General features: G+C 45.3%; 1 protein-coding gene across 1 annotated transcript in view; it reads right to left on the bottom strand.

The window, feature by feature from the left end:
* LOC140483946 (FYVE, RhoGEF and PH domain-containing protein 5-like) overlaps positions 1-21,552 on the bottom strand; it is a 239,377-nt gene that overhangs the window by 62,173 nt on the left and 155,652 nt on the right. The window contains exons 7-10 of the mRNA XM_072582811.1: positions 17,493-17,580; positions 7,202-7,252; positions 6,237-6,295; positions 4,054-4,125 (exon numbers count right to left, since the gene is read on the bottom strand). Of these exons, the coding sequence (XP_072438912.1) occupies positions 4,054-4,125; positions 6,237-6,295; positions 7,202-7,252; positions 17,493-17,580 (270 nt within the window). The remainder of the gene's footprint in view (positions 1-4,053; positions 4,126-6,236; positions 6,296-7,201; positions 7,253-17,492; positions 17,581-21,552) is intronic.

The raw sequence follows: 21,552 nt of genomic DNA, 5'->3' as shown, positions 1-21,552 counted from the left end.
CCTGTGGTCGTTCCCCTCAACAATAAGTATAGCGCTTTGGATACTGTTGGGGGGGACGGCCTAGCAGGGGTAAGCTGCAGTGACCGGGTCTCTGGCACGAGGTCCGGCTCTGAGACTCCGAAGGGAAAGGGGGAGAGGAGGAGAGCGCTAGTTATAGGAGACTCTCTAGTTAGAGGGACAGACAGGCGGTTCTGTGGACATGGGCGAGATTCTCGGATGGTTTGTTGCCTCCTGGGTGCTAGGGTCCGAGACGTCTCGGACCGTGTCTTCAGAATCCTTAAGGGGGAGGGTGTGCAGCCAGAAGTCGCGGTACACATTGGCACCAACGACATAGGTAGGAAGAGGGGTGGGGAGGTCATTCAGGAGCTCAGGGAGTTAGGCTGGAAGCTAAAAGCTAGGACAAACAGAGTCGTCATCTCTGGGTTGTTGCCGGTACCACGTGACATTGAGGCAAGGAATAGGGAGAGAGTGCAGTTGAACATGTGGCTGCAAGGATGGTGTAGGAGGGAGGGCTTCAGGTATTTGGACAATTGGACTGGATTCTGGGGAAGGTGGGACCTGTACAAGCAGGACTGGTTGCACCTGAACCAGAAGGGCACCAATATCCTGGGGGGTAGGTTTGCTAGCACTCTTCGGGAGGGTTTAAACTAATTTGGCAGGGGGATGGGATCCGGACTTGTAGTCCAGCAAGTCGGCTAGCTGTGTGTCAGGATGCCCAAGAATGTAGGGACGCTGTGGAGAAGGTAGCACTTGCGGACACAGAGATGGGTTCAAGTGCGTATACTTCAACACAAGGAGTATCAGAAATAAGGTGGGTGAACTTAAGGCGTGGATCGGTACCTGGGACCACGATGTTGTGGCCATCACGGAAACATGGATAGATGAGGGACAGGAATGGCTGTTGGAGGTTCCTGGTTACAGATGTTTCAGTAAGATTAGGGAGGGTGGTAAAAAAAAGGAGGGGAGGTGGCGTTGCTAATTAGAAATGGTATAACGGCTACAGAAAGGCAGTTTGAGGGGGATCTGCCTCTGGAGGTAGTATGGGCTGAAGTCAGAAATAGGAAAGGTGCAGTCACCTTGTTGGGTGTTTACTATAGGCCCCCCAATAGCAGCAGAGATGTGGAGAAACAGATTGGGAAACAGATTTGGGAAAGGTGCAGAAGCCACGGGGTAGTAGTCATGGGCGATTTCAACTTCCCAAATATTGATTGGAAGCTCTTTAGATCAAGTAGATTGGATGGGGCGGTGTTTGTGCAGTGTGTCCAAGAAGCTTTTCTAACTCAGTATGTAGATTGTCCGAGGGGAGGCCATATTGGATTTGGTAACGAACCAGGACAAGTGATGGGCTTGTTAGTGGGTGAACATTTTGGCGATGGTGACCACAATTCTGTGACTTTCACCTTGGTTATAGAGAGAGATAGGTGCGTGCAACAGGGTAGGTTTTACAATTGGGGGAAGGGTAAATACGATGCTGTAAGACAGGATCTGAGGAGCATAAGTTGGGAGCATAGGCTGTCAGGGAAGGATGTCGTGGAAATGTGGAACTTTTTCAAGGAACAGATACGACGTGTCCTTGATATGTATGTACCTGTCAGGCAGGAAAGAGATGGTCGTGTGAGGGAACCTTGGTTGACGAGGGAGGTTGAATGTCTTGTAAAGAGGAAGAAGGAGGCTTACATAAGGTTGAGGAAACAAGGTTCAGACAGAGCATTGGAGGGATACAGGATAGCCAGGAGGGAGCTGAAGAAAGGGATTAGGAGAGCTAAGAGAGGGCATGAAAAATCTTTGGCGGGTAGGATCAAGGATAACCCTAAGGCCTTTTATGCGTATGTGAGAAACATGAGAATGACGAGAACGAGGGTAGGTCCGATCAAGGACAGTAGTGGGAGACTGTGTATTGAGTCAGAAGAGATAGGAGAGGTCTTGAATGAGTACTTTACTTCAGTATTTACGAACGAGAGGGACCATATTGTTGAAGAGGAGAGTGTGAAATGGACTGGTAAGCTAGAGGAGATACTTGTTAGGAAGGAAGATGTGTTGGGCATTTTGAACAACTTGAGGATAGACAAGTCCCCCGAGCCTGATGGGATATATCCTAGGATTATGTGGGAAGCAAGAGAGGAAATTGCAGAGCCGTTGGCAATGATCTTTTCGTCTTCACTGTCAACGGGGGTGGTACCAGGGGACTGGAGAGTGGCGAATGTTGTGCCCCTGTTCAAAAAAGGGAATAGGGATAACCCCAGGAATTACAGGCCAGTTAGTCTTACTTCTGTGGTAGGCAAAGTAATGGAAAGGGTACTGAGGGATAGGATTTATGAGTATCTGGAAAGACACTGCTTAATTAGGGACAGCCAGCACGGATTTGTGAGGGGTAGGTCTTGCCTTACAAGTCTTATTGAATTCTTTGAGTTCAACCCTATCAAGTGTGAGGTTGTCCATTTTGGAAGGACAAATAAGAATGCGGAATACAGGGTTACCGGTAGGGTTCTTAGTCAGGTGGAGGAACAGAGGGATCTTGGGGTCTATGTACATAGATCTTTGAAAGTTGCCACTCAGGTGGATAGAGCTTGTAAGAAGGCCTATGGAGTATTATCGTTCATTAGCAGAGGGATTGAATTCAAGAGTCGTGAGGTGATGTTGCAGCTGTTCGGCCACATTTGGAGTACTGTGTGCAATTCTGGTCGCCTCACTTTAGGAAAGATATGGAAGCTTTGGAGAGGGTGCAGAGGAGATTTACCAGGATGTTGCCTGGAATGGAGAATAGGTCGAGAGTGCTAGGCCTTTTCTCATTGGAACGGCGAAGGATGAGGGGTGACTTGATAGAGGTTTATAAGATGATCAGAGGAATAGATAGAGTAGACAGTCAGAAACTTTTTCCCTGGGTATAACAGAGTGTTACAAGGGGACATAAATTTAAAGTGAAGGGTGGAAGGTATAGGGGGGATGTCAGGGGTAGGTTCTTGACCCAGAGAGTGGTGGGGGCATGGAATGCGCTGCCTGTGGGAGTGGCAGAGTCAGAATCATTGGTGACCTTTAAGCGGCAATTGGATAGGTACATGGATGGGTGCTTAAGCTAGGACAAATGTTCGGCACAACATCGTGGGCCGAAGGACCTGTTCTGTGCTGTATTGTTCTATGTTCTATGTTCAATGTAATATGATGATCCTCACCGCAGCACACCACAATGAAAGCTACATTCAGCAGATTTGCTGCCACCAGGGATGTACAGAACTTGGTCTAGTGTGGTGAGGGAAACCACTTGACGGTAAACAAGAAGCAGCTCTTGTGTTCACTACAGTGTAGTTTATTGCACTATCGTCACTAGCCCTAACTTATGTCAATATAATACACACCCACACAAATGATGAGGGAGACTTGAATATGTAATCTTGTTCCTTCAGATTCTAAGCTGTTCATTCTAGAGTCTGTATGACATCATCATATTGGCGAGCGTTTAATGCACTCCTTAGCTCTTTTAGGCATTTGTACATTCACCTGACACTCTCCACCCTTCTCCCTCCACTCTTCCCCTTCCATGATCCAGATACTCGAGGTCAGCTTTTGCTGCTGTGACCAACACCGGGGAGAAAACAACTGATCTTCTTGTTCATCAGTCTCTCACTGGGGAGGCCTCCTCTGCTCCATCCATCTCTGGTGAGGCCTCTTTCGGTCCCTTCCTTACTGTGGAAGCCTTTTCTGATTCGTCTCTCATTGCAAAGTCCTCCTCTGATCCATCTCTCAATGGAGCAGCCTTTTTCGGTCCCTCCCTCACTGGGGAGGTCTTTTCTGATCCTCCCTTACTGGGTATCCTGGCCATTCCTTACTGAGTAGGATGCTAAAACACTGAGCTTTTACAATGCTGCCATTTGTAAACTTGTGTGTGTAAATTCTGTTGAAGGGTTACCTCTCCACTAAATGTTGACAGTTGCTCTTGTACTGTTTAAACTTTCTGTCTCAGACTGATCTTGAGCTTTGACTGATCTCTAAGCAGCTAAGCAAGGCTAAAGTGTGGCAGACTCACATAAGCACCATTGACTCATGCGCAATACTCACCCTCCCAGGCTGTGAGAGCTGGTGCACTCCTTTCACTTGGTGCTCAACTTCCAACAGCTTCTGTAGATTCTCCTAAGTACAAATTAAACATTACAGAGACATGGCAGGTTGCTCTGAGGGACAGCATAGTCAATTAATAACAAGAGCCTGGAGACTAATGAAGCGAAGAGTGCCTAATGGCCTCATTATCATTGGGATTGGTGGAAGTGATGAGCTGGACCTGACCCTTAACGCAGAGGGTCTTGGCAAGGGTTTGTGTCTCTGTGTGTGCATCCGTCTGTCTGTGTGTCTGTCCGCAAGTCCATGTGTCTGTCCCCTTGTTTGCATGCAAATCCACATTTGAGAGACAGCACACTGTTTGGCCCTTTTTGCCATCACTGGTCAGTGGATTGAGTACAGAAGTTGAAATGTCACGTTGCAGTTGTATAAGACATTGGTGAGGCCAATTTTAGAATGCTGAGTTCAATTCTGTTCATCCTGCTACAGGAAGGATGTTATCAAATTTGAGAGTGTGCAGAGGGTTTGAGCAATAGGGAGAGGCTGGATAGGCTAGGGCCTTTTCCCTAGAGTGTAGGAGATTGAGGTGTGACCTTATAGAGGTTTATAAAATCAACAGGGGCACAGAGAAGTTGAACAGTCAGGGTTCTTTTCCCCTGAGGGTTGGGAAGTCCAAACCTAGAGGGCATAGGTTTAAGGTGAGTGGGGAAATATTTGGAAGGGACCTGAGAGCCAATGTTTTCACAAAGAGGGTGGTACAGGTATGGAAGTGGTAGGGGTGGGTGCAATTATGGGCGGCACAGTGGCTTAGTGGTTAGCACTGCTGCCTCACAGCAACCAGAGACCTGGGACTCGGGTTCAATTTCAGCCTCGGGCGACTGACTGTGAAGTTTGCACATTCTCTCTGTGTCTGTGTGGGTTTCCTCTGGGTGTTCCAGTTTCCTCCCACAGTCCAAAGATGTGCAGGTTAGGTGAATTGGCCATGCAAAACTGCCCATAGTGTTCAGGGATCTGTAGGTTAGGTGCATTAGTCAGGGGTAAATGTAGAGTCATAAGGAAACGTGTGGGGGTGGGTTACTCCTTGGAGGGTCAGTGTGGACTTGTTGGGCCGAAGGGCCTGTTTTACATTGTAGGGACTCAATGGTTGATTCTATGGATTCTACAAATGATGACATTGAAAAGAAATTTAAATGAGTATGTGGATAGGAAAGGTTGAAAGGGATATGGGCAAAACACAGGCAAATGGGACTAGTTTTGTTTGGGAGAATTGGACAAGTTGGACCGAACATTCTGTTTCCATGCTCCATAACTCTGGCTGCACACTCATGCAGTTACATAAGCACAGGTGCATGTCTATGTGTCTGTATATGTGCACGTCTGCAGGCTTTTGTGATGGAATATGTGTGGCCTCTGAAAACACCTGAGAAGCAGCTCTGGCAACTGTTCAATGAAAAAGGCTCAGAGAACAGTGTTCTGGGAAGTGGCTGTCGGATGAAGTACTTCAAGAATAGAGGCAACAGACTGAGGAGTATCAGAAACCAACTTTGCAGCTTTGGTTCCCCAATTACCACAGGTTTGCCTCAGTTGGTTCCATGCTGACAGTAATAACAGGAAGGAGTCATCAACCTGAGCAACAGCAGCCATGCACAGGAAGAGCACAGCGTTCCCACTGACCCTGACACTGAACAATGAGGACTCTGACATTGATCTGAGCAATCATGGCCCCAACACTGATACCAATTATCCCAGCACTGGGATGACCGTGGCATAAGCCAGCACTGACGACAACATCTTTCCCCAGTAACACTGACAATAACCCCCGGTGAATCCAACACAAACCCTCAGATCAGATGTAGTTCGTAGGACTAAAGGTATTAAAGGTTATGGGGAGAAAGAGGAAAGAGGGGACTGAGGTGCAGGAACAATTGGGACCTATTAAAGGGTGGGTGAGACTTCAAGGGTTGAGTAGCCTTGTCAGTCACCCTCCTGTTACTAACAATCTTATGTTCCCAATCAGCCTGACCCCTTTGACCCAATGAAAAATCCCAAAGAAGCAGTGATCCAAATCACAGCCCCAGTGATGGCAGCAACCCTGGTGGCATTGACCCAGAGGCAAGACCCAACATTTAGAAGTGTACTTTTCATATTCAAGCAAAGGCAGATGGAAGAAGGCCAGACTGACTTACCGCTTGGGCAACACATGTTCTCAGCTGCTCACACACTGTCCTCACGACACACAGAGCAGCTGCAGAGGAAGAAAGCAGCTTTTAATAATGAATCACAGACAGGCTGCACACCATACCAAGACAGCACCAAAGACAGACACCAGTCCCCATCCAACACTGCACCAAAAGGCAAGCTAAACTCCCAAATCCAACACTACACCAGAGGCAAGCTCCACTCCCAAATCCAACACTACACCAGAGGCAAGCTCCCCTCAAAAAGCCAACACTACACCAAGGCAAGCTCCACTCCCAAATCTAACACGACACCAGAGGCAAGCTCCACTCCCAAATTAAACACTACACCCAGAGACCGACCGTGGTCCATAATCCAAAACTGCACTACAAGCAACCTCCCCTTCCAAATCCAACATTACACCAGAGGCAAGCTCCCCTCCCAAATCCAACAAGATACCAGAGGCAAGCTCCCCTCAAAAATCCAATATTATAACAGATTCAAGCTCCCCTCCCAAATCCAACACTACATCAGAGACAAGCTCCCCTCCCAAATCCAACACTACACCAGAGGCAAGCTCCAATCTCTTCGTCACTGTTCTAATCCAAGGCAGGTATGAATACAAAGCTATATCTGCAGAGTCCAAATGAAAGCAGAATGTCAGAAATCGATGCCCTGCTTCTCTCGTAGATCCCCTTGATGACTCTGCAAGTTATTATTGGAATCTACTGCCATTGAGCTTTCAGGAACAATCAGAATCCACACCTCTCAAGTAAACCATTCCTCTCAGCATCGGCATCACTTTAACCAATCACCTTGGGATTTGCACAATATAAACTTCAAACAATGCAGCGCAGGCCCTTTGGCTCACCATGTCTGTGTCATCTAAACTAATCCTTTTTTGCCTGCATATGATCTCTATTCCCTTCTTATTCATGTGTCTGTAGATTGTATTTTGTAGTTCTGTAGTTACCTTGAGTATCTTCATATTCAGAATCGTCGGGATGTAAATTATTCAAGTAATCTGAAAAGAGAAACAACTGGTTGCTGATACATTCAAAGATCATTGTATTCCACCATGAAGCAGCGTGGAAAGAGATCATTCTGTACTTCTCCAGCTGAAAGCTTATACACTCTCTGAGGAACATCAGTGCAATGACAAACCTTAAACTACAATCAGCAAGTCAGTCAATCTCCCTCTGAAACACCAAATCAAACTCCTAGCAGATGGAGATAATTACAGAATAAAGTTCCATCACACTGTCCTCATCAAACAATACCAGAACAGGGTACAGCACCAGTTTAGTTACATAGTAAAACTTCTGCTCTCTCACAAAATCTTACTGTGCAGTAAGATGCCCTTCAGTGTATCATGCTTGCATCATCTCTTAACAAAATGACCATTTTACTCACCTGTTTTTTTTTCCCTGATACCTGTGCTTATTCTGTTGAGGCAAATATTCATTCAATGCCTCAACTAAACCCGCGTCCACATTTGCAGGCAGTACATTCCATACTCTATTTACTTTGTGATAAAGTTCCGCCTGACTTCATTTGCAAATCATTTTAAGTCTATGTTCTCTCATTCTTGTTCCTTTTACAATCAGCAATGGTTACTCCACATGCCTGCTCATAAATTTGAAAACTTCTATCAGATCTCGTACCCTCCTCCCCAAGGAGATTACTCCCAACTTTCATTCTTACTCACTCATGGTCACTGGCTGGGTCAGTATTGATTGCCGATCCCTAGTTTCCCTTGAGAAGATAGTGGTGAGCTACCCTCTTGAATCGTTGCAGTCCACATGCTGCATGTAGACCCACAATGCCCTGAGGGAGGGAATTTCAACATTTTGACCCAGTGACAGGATGGTGAATGGCTTGGAGGGGAACTTGCAGATGGTGGGATTCCCTTGCCCTTGTCCTGGATGGAAGTGATCACGGTTTGGAAAGTGCGGTCTCAGGACCTTTGGTAAATTTCTGCAGTCCATCTTGCAAATGGTACACACTGCTGCTCCTGAATGTCGGTGGTGAACGGTGTGTTTACTTGTGGATGTGATGCCAGTGAAATGGGGTGCTTTGTCCTGGATGATGTGAAGCTTCTAGAGTGTTGTTGGAGCTGCACTCATCCAGGCTATTAGGGAGTATTCCATCATACCGCTGACTTCTGCTTTATCGATGGTGGATAGACTTTGGGGGATCGGGGTGAGTTACCCGCCGCAGACCTCCTAGCCTCATCTTGACAGATCCTCATAACTGAAATCTCTCATCACTGGAATCATTTTTATACATCACTCCTGCACACAGGAATCTGGAACCCATTGCCTGTGAGGGTGATACAGGCAGAAACCATCATGAAACCTTCATTTAAGAAGTATTTAGATGCACACTCACGATGTCAAGGCACACAAGGTGATGGGCGACAGAAGGTGGATTCTGGTAGAGTTTTACATTCCTACCAGCTTATAAAAACCTGTAAAAGGGAGCCAAGCTTGAGTGGGAGCAGCCATTTTATAGAGGGGTTGTGAGGTCCAAGTGCAGGCTTTAGTGAGTCTCTGGCTTTGCTGAGGAGGGCAAGCTGCATTAAGATGAGGTCTTCCTGTTTCTTTTGATCTCATACATATTCAAGAGTTTGTAATGGCAGTTAGTTGAGTGGCATGCTCCCCTTGTGTGATGTGGGAGATCAAAAAGATAACAAATGACTCTGACAACTATGTGTATCCACTTGTAGCTCTTCTCAGACCACATGGATCAGCAGTTGGAGCAGCAGTCTGGTGAGCATAGAGGAGGCAGAACATTTTATCAGGGACGTGGAAGTACCAATGGTTCAGCCAGATAGACAGGTGACTGCCAGGAGGGGCAGGCAGGAAGAAAGTGCAGGAGTCCCCTGTCATCATTGTCCTCTCAAATAAGTATAACACTTTGGAAGCTGTTGGGGCAAGGGTTGAAGGAATGACCCCTCAGGGGATAGCAACAGCAGCAACAACATCACTGGCACCATGACTGGCTCAGGAAGGGTCAAAGTGTAGGTAAGCAATAGTGATAGGGGGTTATACAATCAGGGGTACAGACAGACATTTCTATGGCTGCGAGCGAGAATCCAGGATGGTTTGTTGCCTCCCTGGTGTCAGGGTCCATAAGACCTTAAGACATAGGAGCAGAAATTAGGCAAATCAGTCTAATTCAAACTTATGAATGCTCCGCTACTCAATCATGGCTGATAAGTTTTTCAACCCCATTTTCCCGCTTTCTCCCTGTAACCTTTGATCCCCTTGGCAATCAAGAACTGATCTATCTCTGTTTTAAATGTACTCAATGACAGATGTCAAAGATGCCTCTGAGAGGGTACAGGACACTCTGAAATGAGAGGGTCAGCAGCCAGAGGTCGTGGTCCATGTTGGTATCAATGACATAGACAGGAGTAGAGATGAGGTCCTGCTAAGGAAACTTAGGGAGTTAGGTCGCAAGTTGAGAAGTAGGGCCTCTAGGGAAGGGGCAGCACCAATCCTATTTCTCCACTTCCTGCCTTATACTGTTGTTATTAACTTTCTTCCAATTTAGCATTTTCACCTAAGGACAAGCGTTATCCTTATCCGCAACCATCTTAAAACTTATGGAATAATGATCATTGTTCCCAAAATGCTCCCTCACTGAAACTTCGAACACCTAGCCAGGCTCTTTTCAATTGCAAGGCCCATTCCCCAGTTGGACTATCGACATATTGATTCAAGCAACCCTCACAGACGTACCAAACAAATTCTGCCCCATTAAAGCCCCTGGCACTCAGGAGCCCCATTCCATATTAGGGAAGTTAAAATCATCCACTAAAACAATCCTGTGTTTTTTGCATCTTTCCATGATCTGTTTAAATATCTGTTCCGCCTTCTCCCTTGGGCTAATGGGAGGCCGACAGAATAACTCCATCATGGTGAATGCATCCTTCTTATTCCTGCATTATATCCATAATACTTGGGGAAGTCGAAATTGCCCAATATTCACTTATCACTTTTACACTTTCCTGAAATCTGTTCTTCTATTTCTCTTGCACCGTTAAGAGGCCTATAGTACACTACTGCAAAGTGATTACTCCTTTTTGGTTTTTAGTATCTGCCCATATAGCTTCACTTGAAATGCCTTCTAAGCTGTTATCCTTTCTGACTGCTGTTACAGATTCCCTGATCAAAATTGCAACACCGCTTCCTTTTTTTATATCCTTCCCTGAAGACCCTGTATCCTGGAATATTGAGCTGCCAATCCTGCCCCTCCCTGAACTTACCAGAGGAAAGCCATAGCAGTCAATTCTCTGGCACTGAGCCTGACACTGTGACTAAGAAGGGAAGGGGGCAGAATAGAAAAGTACTCGTGGTAGGGGACTCGACAGTTAGGGGAATCGACAGGAGATTTTGTGGTCAGGATCGGGATTCCCGGAAGGTATGTTGCCTCCCTGGTGCCAGGGTCCAGGACGTCTCCGATCGGGTGTATAAGGTTCTAAAAGGGGATGGGGGAACAGCCAGAAATCTTGTTACATGTTGACACTAATGATATAGCCAGGAAAAGGATCGAAGATATAAAAAGTGATTTCAGGGAGTTAGGATGGAAGCTGCAAAGCAGGACAAACAGAGTAGTGTTCTCTAGTTTACTACCGGTGCCACGAGATAGCGGGGAGAGGAACAGGGAGAGGGCGCAGCTTAATACATGGCTGCGCAGCTCGTGTAGGAGGGAGGGCTTCAGATATGTAGCTAATTGGGATGCCTTCTGGGGAAGGTGGGAGCTGTACAAGAAGGACAGGTTGCATCTGAACTGGAAGGGGACCAATGTCCTGGGTGGAAGGTTTGCTTGAGTAGTTCAAAAGGGTTTAAACTAATATGGCAGGGGGGTGGGAACCTGAGCTGTATACCAGAAGTGAGAGTTGATGCAGATGAGGCCAGCTAGTGGGAAGGATTTTCCTGGCAAGGAACCAAGGTATCAGTTAAAGGGTGTTTGCTTTAACACAAGGAGTATCAGGAATAAAAGTGACAAACTTAGAGCATGGATCAATACCAGCTGCTATGATGTTGTGGCCATAACAGAGACATGGGTTTCTCAGGGGCAGGAATGGTTGCTGGAATATCCAGGGTTTAGAGCATTTAAAAAGAATAGGGAGGGGGGAAAAAAGAGGAGGGAGTGTAGCACTACTAATCAGAGAGGGTATCACAGCTACAGAAGCTTCCATTGTTGAGGAAGATCTGCCTACCGAGTCAGTATGGGTGGAAATTAGGAACAGCAAGGGAGCAGTCACCTCTTTAGGGATTTACTACAAGCCCCCCAATAGCAGCAGGGAGATGGAAGAAAGCACAGGTCAGCAGATTTTAGAAAAATGTGGACATAGTGGGGTTGTTGTAATGGGTGACTTTAACTTTCCCAGTATTAATTGGAACCTCCTTTGAGCAGAAGATTTGACTGGAGCTGTTTTTGTAAGGTGTGTTCAGGAGGGTTTCCTAACTCAGTACGTTGACAGGCCGACGAGGGGAGAGGCCATTCTAGACTTGGTGCTCAGAAACGAGCCAGGGCAGGTATCAGATCTTGTTGTTTGGAGAGCATTTTGGTGATAGTGACCACAACTGCCTCACATTCTACATAGCTATGGAGAAAAGACAGGATCAGGCAAAATGGGAGGATATTTAATTGGGGAAGAGGAAACTATGACGCGATTAGACATGAGTTAGGAAGCATGGATTGGGAGCAATTGTTCCATGGTAATGGAACTATAGACATGTGGAGATTGTTTAAGGAACAGTTGTTGCAAGTGATGAATAAATATGTCCCTCTGAGACAGGCAAGAAGTGGTAAGATAAAGGAACCTTGGATAACGAGAGCGGTGGAGCTTCTCGTCAAAAGGAAAAAGGTAGCTTACATAAGGTGGAGGTAGCTAGGGTCAAGCTCAGCTCTACAGGATTACAGGCAGGCGAGGAAGGAGCTGAAAAATGGTCTGAGGAGAGCCAGGAGGGAGCACAAAAAAGGCTTGGCATTTTACACTTATGTGAGGAATAAGAGAATGGTCAAAGAAAGAGTAGGGCCGATCAGGGATAGCATAGGGAATTTGTGTGTGGAGTCTGGGGAGGTAGGGGAAGCCCGAAATGAGTTTTTGCTTCTGTCTTTACGAAAGAAATGAACTTTGTAGTGAATGAAACTTTGAAGAGCAGGTGTGCATGCTGAAATGGATAGAGATAGAGGAAGCTGATGTGCTGAAAACTTTGTTAAACATTAAGATTGACAAGTCGCCAGGCCCTGACCAGATTTGTCCTCGGCTGCTTTGGGAAACGAGAAATGCAATTGCTTCGCCACTTGCGAAGATCTTTTCATCCTCGCTCTCCACTGGAGTCGTACCTGAGGACTGAAGAGAGGCAAATGTAATTCCTCTCTTCAAGAAAGGAAATAGGGAAATCCCCAGCAATTACAGACCAGTAAGTCTCACGTCTGTCATCTGCAAGGTGTTAGAAAGGATTCTGAGGGATAGGATTTATGACCATTTGGAAGAGCACGGCTTGATTAAATGTAGTCAACACGGCTTTGTGAGGGGCAGGTCATGCCTCACAAACCTTATCGAGTTCTTTGAGGATGTGACTAGAAAGGTTGATGAGGGTCGAGCGGCGGATGTGGTGTATATGGACTTCAGCAAGGCATTTGATAAGGTTCCCCATGGTAGGCTCATTCAGAAGGTCAGGAGGAATGGGATTCAGGGGAACATAGCTGTGTGGATACAGAATTGGCTGGCCAACAGAAGACAGCGAGTGGTAGGAGAAGGAAAATATTCTGCCTGGAAGTCAGTGGTGAGTGGTGTTCCACAGAACTCTGTCCTTGGGCCTCTATTGTTTGTAATTTTTATTAATGACTTGGATGAGGGGATTGAAGGATGGGTCAGCAAGTTTGCAGATGACACAAAGGTTGGAGGTGTCATTGACAGTATAGAGGGCTGTTGTAGGCTGCAGTGGGACATTGACAGGATGCAGAGATGGGCTGAGAGGTGGCAGATGGAGTTCAACCTGGATCAATGCGAGGTGATGCATTTTGGAAGGTCGAATTTGAAAGCTGAGTACAGGATTAAGGATAGGATTCTTGGCAGTGTGGAGGAACAGAGGGATCTTGGGGTGCAGGTACATAGATCCCTTAAAATGGCCACCCAAGTGGACAGGGTTGTTAAGAAAGCATATGGTGTTTTGGCTTTCATTAACAGGGGTATTGAGTTTAAGAGTCATGAAATCTTGTTGCAGTTCTATAAAACTTTGGTTAGACCACACTTGGAATACTGCGTCCAGTTCTGGTCACCCTATTATAGGAAAGATGTGGATGCTTTGGAGAGGGTTCAGAGGAGGTTTACCAGGATGCTGCCTGGACTGGAGGGCTTATCTTATTAGGAGAGGATGACTGAGCTCGGACTTTTTTCATTGGAGAAAAGGAGGAGAAGTGGGGACCTAATTGAGGTATACAAGATAATGAGAGGCATAGATAGAGTCGATAGCCAGAGACTATTTCCCAGGGCAGAAACGACTAACACGAGGGGTCATAGTTTTAAGCTGGTTGAAGGAAATAGAAGGGATGTCAGAGGGGGGTCCTTCACACAGAGAGTTGTGAGAGCATGGTATGCGTTGCCAGCAGCAGTTGTGGAAGCAAGGTCATTGGGGACATTTAAGAGCCTCCTGGACATGCATATGGTCACAGAAATTTGAGGGTGCATACATGAGGATCAATGGTTGGCACAACATCGTGGGCTGAAGGGCCTGTTCTGTGCTGTACTGTTCTATGTTCTATGTCTCAATAACATCATTCCCCCATGCTTTTATTTGTGCCCTCAACCCATCTGTCCCTCACTTGTCCGACTCCTAGCATTAAAATTGATAAACTCCCTTGTGCCATTTTGACTTACTTGCTGTGTCTCCTAATGTTGACCATTCATCTTCTCCTGTTGAACACTCTTTCTAGCCCTCTGCCAAGTTAGTGTAAATCCTCCCCAACAGCTCTAGCAAACCTGCCCACAAGGATGCTGGTCCCTTTCACTTTGTACAGCCTTCAAATAAGGTCCCAATGTTCCAGAAATCTAAAGCTCTCCCTCCTGTACCATTTCTTGGGCCATACATTCATCCCAAGTAACTTCCTTTGCCAATACGCACTCGCATCTGATCTCAGGCATAATCCAAAGATTACTACTTTTTGGAACCTCTTCTTTAATCTACTTCTGAGCTCCCTAAATTCTGCTTTTAGGACCTCATTCCTTTGTCTATATGACATAAATATGATCATGGCTGATTGAGCGCTATTACCTCAACTCACTCTTTTAATATCACTGGCACTTAGCAATGTATCAATCTCTTCTTTAAATAAACTCAAACACTGACCTTCCTCAGCCGTCTTAGGGAGAGAATTCCATGGATTCGCCAACCTGAGAGTCTTAGGAATGCTTCTCATTTCAATGCTAAATGACATTCCCCTTATTTTCAAATTGTGTCTCCTCAAACAAATCTGACCTGCATCTACCCTGTCCAAGTAATTGCTACCATTTCAGTGAGATCATCTCTCATTCTTCAAAACTGTATCAATTCTAGGCCCTGTTTGACCAATATCCCTTCATCAAGACTTTACTACTCTTGTAATCAAATCTTCTTCCGATAAAAAACAACATTCTATAAGCTTCCTAATAGCTTGCTGAAAATGCACGTTAGCCTTCATTGACGGATCTATAGGGACTCCTTGCACACTTATATTTCCCAATGTCTCATGATTTAAGAAATATTCCACGCATTTGTTTCTCCTCCCAAAGTGGATAACCAGATTATATTCTATCTGCCACATCCCTGTCCATTCATAAAGCTTGTCCAAACACTCTCGAAGCTGCTTAACAATTTCCTCACAATACGCATTCTTGCTTAGCTTTATCACCTGCAAGTTTGTAAATATTACATTTGGTCCCCACATTTAAATCAATGATATATATTGTGTACAGAGTGAGTCATAGAGCCTAAGAGGTCTACAGCAAACAAAATAGACATTCGGCCCATCACATCCACGTTGGTCAAAAATAACCACCTCTTCTGAACATGCTAACCCCATTTTCCAGCACATGACCTATGACTTGGTATGTCTTGGCATCATAAGTGAACATCTAAATATCTCTTCAATCTTACGAGGACTTCTACCTCTAACACCCTTATAGGCTGTGAGTTACACCACAGTCTGGGCGAAAAATGTTTTCTCACATCCCCTCCAAATTTCCTGAATCTTTCATTCAATATGTGCCCCTGATCACTGATTCCACCTTCAAAGGGAAAAGTTTCTTTTTATCTACCCTGTCTGTGCCCCTCACAATTTTATACTTCTCAATCATGTCCCTCTCAATCTCCTTTGCTCTAAGGAAAACAACCTCAGATTGTCCAAACTCTCTTCATAATTGAAACTCTCCAGCCCAGGCGACATCCTGGTAAATCTCTCTGCATCCTCCACGGCTATCACATGCCTCCTGTAATGTGGATTCCAGAACTGCACACAATACTCTAGCCTGACTACCATTTTATACAGCATAACCTCCCTGTTCTTGAAGTCTATGCTTCGAATAGTAAAGGCAAGTATTTCTCTGCCTTCTTAATCACTTTATCCACTTTTACCTTCAAGGACCGGTGTCCATGCACACCTAGGTCCGTCTGATCCTCAGGGTTTCCCAGAATCCTACTGTTAATCATACATTCCCTCAAGCTCACTCTACATTGTCCACATCAAACACTCTCAGGGTAGAGGAGAAATTGAGGACTGTAGATGCTGGAGATCAGAGTTGAGAGTGCGGTGCTGGAAAAGCACAGCAGGTCAGGCAGCATCCGAGGAGGAGAATCGACATTTCGGGCATAAGCCTTTCATCAGGAGTGATTCCTGATAAAGGGCTCTTGCCCGAAACATTGATTGTCGTGCTCCTCAGATGCTGGATAACCTGCTGTGCTTTTTCAGCACCACACTCTCAACTCCCAGGGTATATACAATGCTGGCTGCACAAAGTAAAAGACAGTCTACATTTTCCACTTTCAAACATTCCCTGGACAGAAATAACATGGAGGTTAGATACAGAACAGGTAGAACATAGGGTTGGATACAGAGTAAACTTATCATTTAAGTACAGTGCAGACATGGTAGCAAGTATCACAAAAAGCCACAGAGGCAAAGCTAGTGAAGCAACATATTAGCAGCATAGTGGGTATCACTTGAAGGAATTCAGACAAGTACTCAGGTATTAGTGCTCAGTTATCTTTAGTATTTTATTTATTGTTGTTTGCCGTTAGGCATTTTTTGCAGTGTTTGACTGCTAGCTTAATAGCTAAATAGAACCAAAGATTAATAAGCATTGTTAAATAAAGCAGCTAACACTCCGAACAATTGACAGTCTCAGTTCCATATTTTACAATTTTAACTTCAGGTGTTTCCTGGAAAACCACACCCCTCATGAGGTACCAATTGTTCCAGCATTCCAAAACTTGAGGAATATCCATTGTTGCTACTGGAAGTAGTCACCTTGCAGCATGAGAGAGCAGGGGGGTGGGAGTTGGGGCAGGATTGGAGGTATACGGGTGGTGGTCTCTGAGCAGGCAGTGCAGCAATTGTGGCACTCATATCAGGTTCCAGTGTTGAAGGGTAGAAAGAGTGATGGAGAAGTGTCAACCACACTGCAGGGGACTGGGCTGCACAGGAAGGCATAGGGAAGTGTGGACATGAGTACAAGAGATTCGATAATTAGTGACAGACAGAGCCATCCCTGCACGCATAATACCAGTCCTGAACTGCTGAGCAGTTGACTGGATTGCTCCGGGTTGAACTCAAGGACTCAATAGTGCTGTAAATCACTTGGATTTGAAAATAATAAGGAAATATTGGACCGAGAGAATGTTAGTCCATCCGTCATCTACAGAGATTTCATGCAACGCTATTGGAGTATGACATTCAGGACAATTATTTTTGCAGTGAATGAAGATCTTCTATTTGTCTGAGATCAAAATAATTTATGAAGTTGCGGATCACTTACTGACGAATGGCATTTGTAAGAGTCACATGAGCGAGAACAGAAGTCAACAGTCAAACGTCGCCTGTAACAGTTGCCTTGACATGACTGAATTCTGCTCAAGCACACGATGGTTTTGTGGTCTTCAGCTCCCTTCATTTCGTGGTTCAGAACAGGATGTTCCAGTCCCATTGCAAAATGAAGGAGAATGGCATGTGCAGAAAGGAGGCACGATTCTGTTCAACAGTGTACTCACCTGTCAGATAAAGGTGATACTGAGGGACTCGCAGTAACAGCATGAAAAGACATTGCTTTACGGTCAGCCTGTTAGAATCAGGATGGATCTAGAAACCATGACACAGGGGAAGAGAGACCAATTAAAATCACTCAAAAATATATCCAATAACTCATTTCATAGGATTGACACAGATGACAAAAATTATCAACGTGGGATTCCAAACAATCACTCTCAGAAGAAAAAGATACACAAATGCAGACACACAAAAAAAAAATCCAGACCCAGAGAAACATAGCAGGCTGTGAGTACTGCAAACAACATCTCAGGAGTTGCACATAGAGTGGGCATGTATCAAGTGAAACCAGATATCTGTCGGAAAAGAAGGAAAGCAGCAGCCACACTTAAATATGGCAATGCCAGAAATGGGTTAATTGAAGGAAGAGGAATCCAGGTGACCTGAAACAAATCCTAACTGAGGGAGAGTAACTGGAGTCAGATCGTGAGGCCCTACAAGGGCAGTTGACTAGCAATAACTCTGTGCCAGTGTTTATCAACAGAAAGTAACACGGACCTAGGCCAGAATACAGATCACTCCTTTTTCCATTGGTAAATCAGCCAAACAAACACAGACCCACAGAAACTGTAAACACAAACCCACAGAAACTGCAACACGAACACAGGCCCACAGAAACTGCAACACGAACACAGACCCACAGAAACTGCAACACGGACACAAACCTATAGAAACTGCAACACGCACACAGACCCACAGAAAACTGCAACACAAACACAAACCCACAGAAACTGCAACACAAACACAGACCCATAGAAACTACAACATGAACACAAACCTACAGTAACTGCAATATAAATGCAGACCTACTGAAACTGCAACACGAGCACACACCTACAGAACCTGCAACACAAACACAAACCCCTAAAAACTGCAACAGCTAACACACACCCACAGAAACTGCAACACTAACACAGACCCACAGAAACTGCAACACGAACACAGACCCACAGAAACTGCAACACGAACACAGACCTACAGAAACTGCAACACGAACACAGACCCACAGAAACTGCAACACGAACACAGACCCACAGAAACTGCAACACGAACAACACAGACCCACAGAAACTGCAACATGAACACAGAACCACAGAAACCGCAACACGAACACAGACCCACAGAAACTGCAACACGAACAACACAGACCCACAGAAACTGCAACACGAATACAAACCCACAGAAACTGCAACATGCACACAGACCCACAGAAAACTGCAACACAAACACAAACCCACAGAAACTGCAACACTAATACAGACCCACAGAAACTGCAACATGAACACAGAACCACAGAAACTGCAACACGAACAACACAGACCCACAGAAACTGCAACACGAACACAAACCCACAGAAACTGCAACACGCACACAGACCCACAGAAAACTGCAACACAAACACAGACCCATAGAAACTACAACATGAACACAAACCTACAGTAACTGCAATATAAACGCAGACCTACTGAAACTGCAACACGAGCACACACCTACAGAACCTGCAACACAAACACAAACCCCTAAAAACTGCAACAGCTAACACACACCCACCGAAACTGCAACACAAACACTGACCCATAGAAACTGCAACACGAATACACACCTACAGAAACTGCAACACGAACACAGACCCACAGAAACTGCAACACGAACACAGACTCACAGAAACTGTAACACGAACACAGACCCACAGAAACTGCAACACTAACACAGACCCACAGAAACCGCAACACGAACACAAACCCACAGAAACTGCAACACGAACAACACAGACCCACAGAAACTGCAACACGAACACAAACCCACAGAAACTGCAACACGCACACAAACCCACAGAAAACTGCAACACAAACACAAACCCACAGAAACTGCAACACAAACACAGACCCACAGAAACTACAACACGAACACAAACCTACAGTAACTGCAACACGAACACACACCTACAGAAACTGCAACACGAATACAGAACCACAGAAACTGCAACACTAACACAGACCCACAGAAACTGCAACATGAACACAGAACCACAGAAACTGCAACATAAACAACACAGACCCACAGAAACTGCAACACGCACACAGACCCACAGAAAACTGCAACACAAACACAGACCCATAGAAACTACAACATGAACACAAACCTACAGTAACTGCAATATAAACGCAGACCTACTGAAACTGCAACACGAGCACACACCTACAGAACCTGCAACACAAACACAAACCCCTAAAAACTGCAACAGCTAACACACACCCACCGAAACTGCAACACAAACACTGACCCATAGAAACTGCAACACGAATACACACCTACAGAAACTGCAACACGAACACAGACCCACAGAAACTGCAACACGAACACAGACTCACAGAAACTGTAACACGAACACAGACCCACAGAAACTGCAACACTAACACAGACCCACAGAAACTGCAACACAAACACAGACTCACAGAAACTGTAACACGAACACAGACCCACAGAAACTGCAACACTAACACAGACCCACAGAAACTGCAACACAAACACAGACCCACAGAAACTGCAACACAAACACAGACCCACAGAAACTGCAACATGAACACAGACCCACAGAAACTGCAACACTAACACTGGCCCACAGAAACTGCAACACGAACACAGACCCACAGAAACTGCAACATGAACACAGACCCACAGAAACTGTAACACGAACACAGACCCACAGAAACTGCAACATGAACACAGACCGACAGAAACTGCAACATGAACACAGACCCACAGAAACTGCAACACGAATACAGACCCACAGAAACTGCAACATGAACACAGACCCACAGAAACTACAACATGAACACAGACCCACAGAAACTGCAACACGAACACAGACCCACAGAAACTGCAACATGAACACAGACCCACAGAAACCGCAACACTAACTGAAATGGAGCTGAGGTTGAACAGGTTAAGAGCGTCAAGTTCCAAGGAGTGACAAAAACCAGAAACCTGTCCTGGACTTCTCATGTAGATGCTGTGGTCAGGAAGGCACAACACCTCTTTTTCCTCAGGTGGCTGAAGAAATTCGGCATGTCCCTACGGACTGTCATCAACATTTACAGGTAAACCATAGAAAGCATACTGAGTGCATAACGGCCTGGTACAGTGAATGCTTTGTCCCGGACCAGATAAAACTTCAGAAGGTTGTGACAACAGCACATACCATCACGGGAGCCAACCTTCCATCCATCGACTCCACTTACATTTCTTATGCCACGGAAAGGCTGCCAACATCATCTCATGCTGGTAAAGCTCTTTTAGAGCTTCTTCCATTGGGCAGAATATACAGAAGCTTGGACACACACACACCATCAGGTTCAAGAGCAGCTTCTTTCCTGCTGATGAATGGACTCTCTAACTTCAAATAGTGTTGACCTTATTCATGTACTACTTTGTACACCTTCTGAGCAGTGTAATTTATATGCTTCATTCTGGCTAAAAATCTTATCCAGTTTAAAATTCAGCAAATCTAACTAATTTGTCTATCTATTTGAAATCCCACAGGAGTCCCCAAATTATGTTAATATCCTAGATGAAGTCTCAAATTATGTCATGATCCCAGATCAAACCACCAGGTCAGTGTTAGTGTTGCACTTTCTGTAGGTCTGCGTTCGTGCTGCAGTTTCTGCTTGGTATGTCCTTGCTTACTATGATCTGTCTATACTGCTCACAAACAGAGCTTTTCACTATATTTGAGTACATATGACCACAACAAATCAAGTGAAAAAGCAGAGGCAGAAAACATAAAAGCAGATACACAGAAACAGTAATACTAAAACAGACCAATAGAAATACTGAAGCACAATACTGGTCCACTTCCAGTAACTCCATCACTAACCCACAAAAGCAGAAATGCAAATTCAAATACGGATCCACAGAAATACTAACTTAAACATAGATGCACAGAGACAGCAACACAAACACAGACACACAGAAACACAAACACAATTCCACACACAAACTGAA

The sequence above is a fragment of the Chiloscyllium punctatum genome, chromosome 12 (assembly GCF_047496795.1).
Source record: "Chiloscyllium punctatum isolate Juve2018m chromosome 12, sChiPun1.3, whole genome shotgun sequence".
Lineage (NCBI taxonomy): Eukaryota > Metazoa > Chordata > Chondrichthyes > Orectolobiformes > Hemiscylliidae > Chiloscyllium > Chiloscyllium punctatum.
The sequence above is the reverse complement of the archived record's forward strand: the minus strand, read 5'-3'. Positions and strand labels throughout refer to the sequence as shown.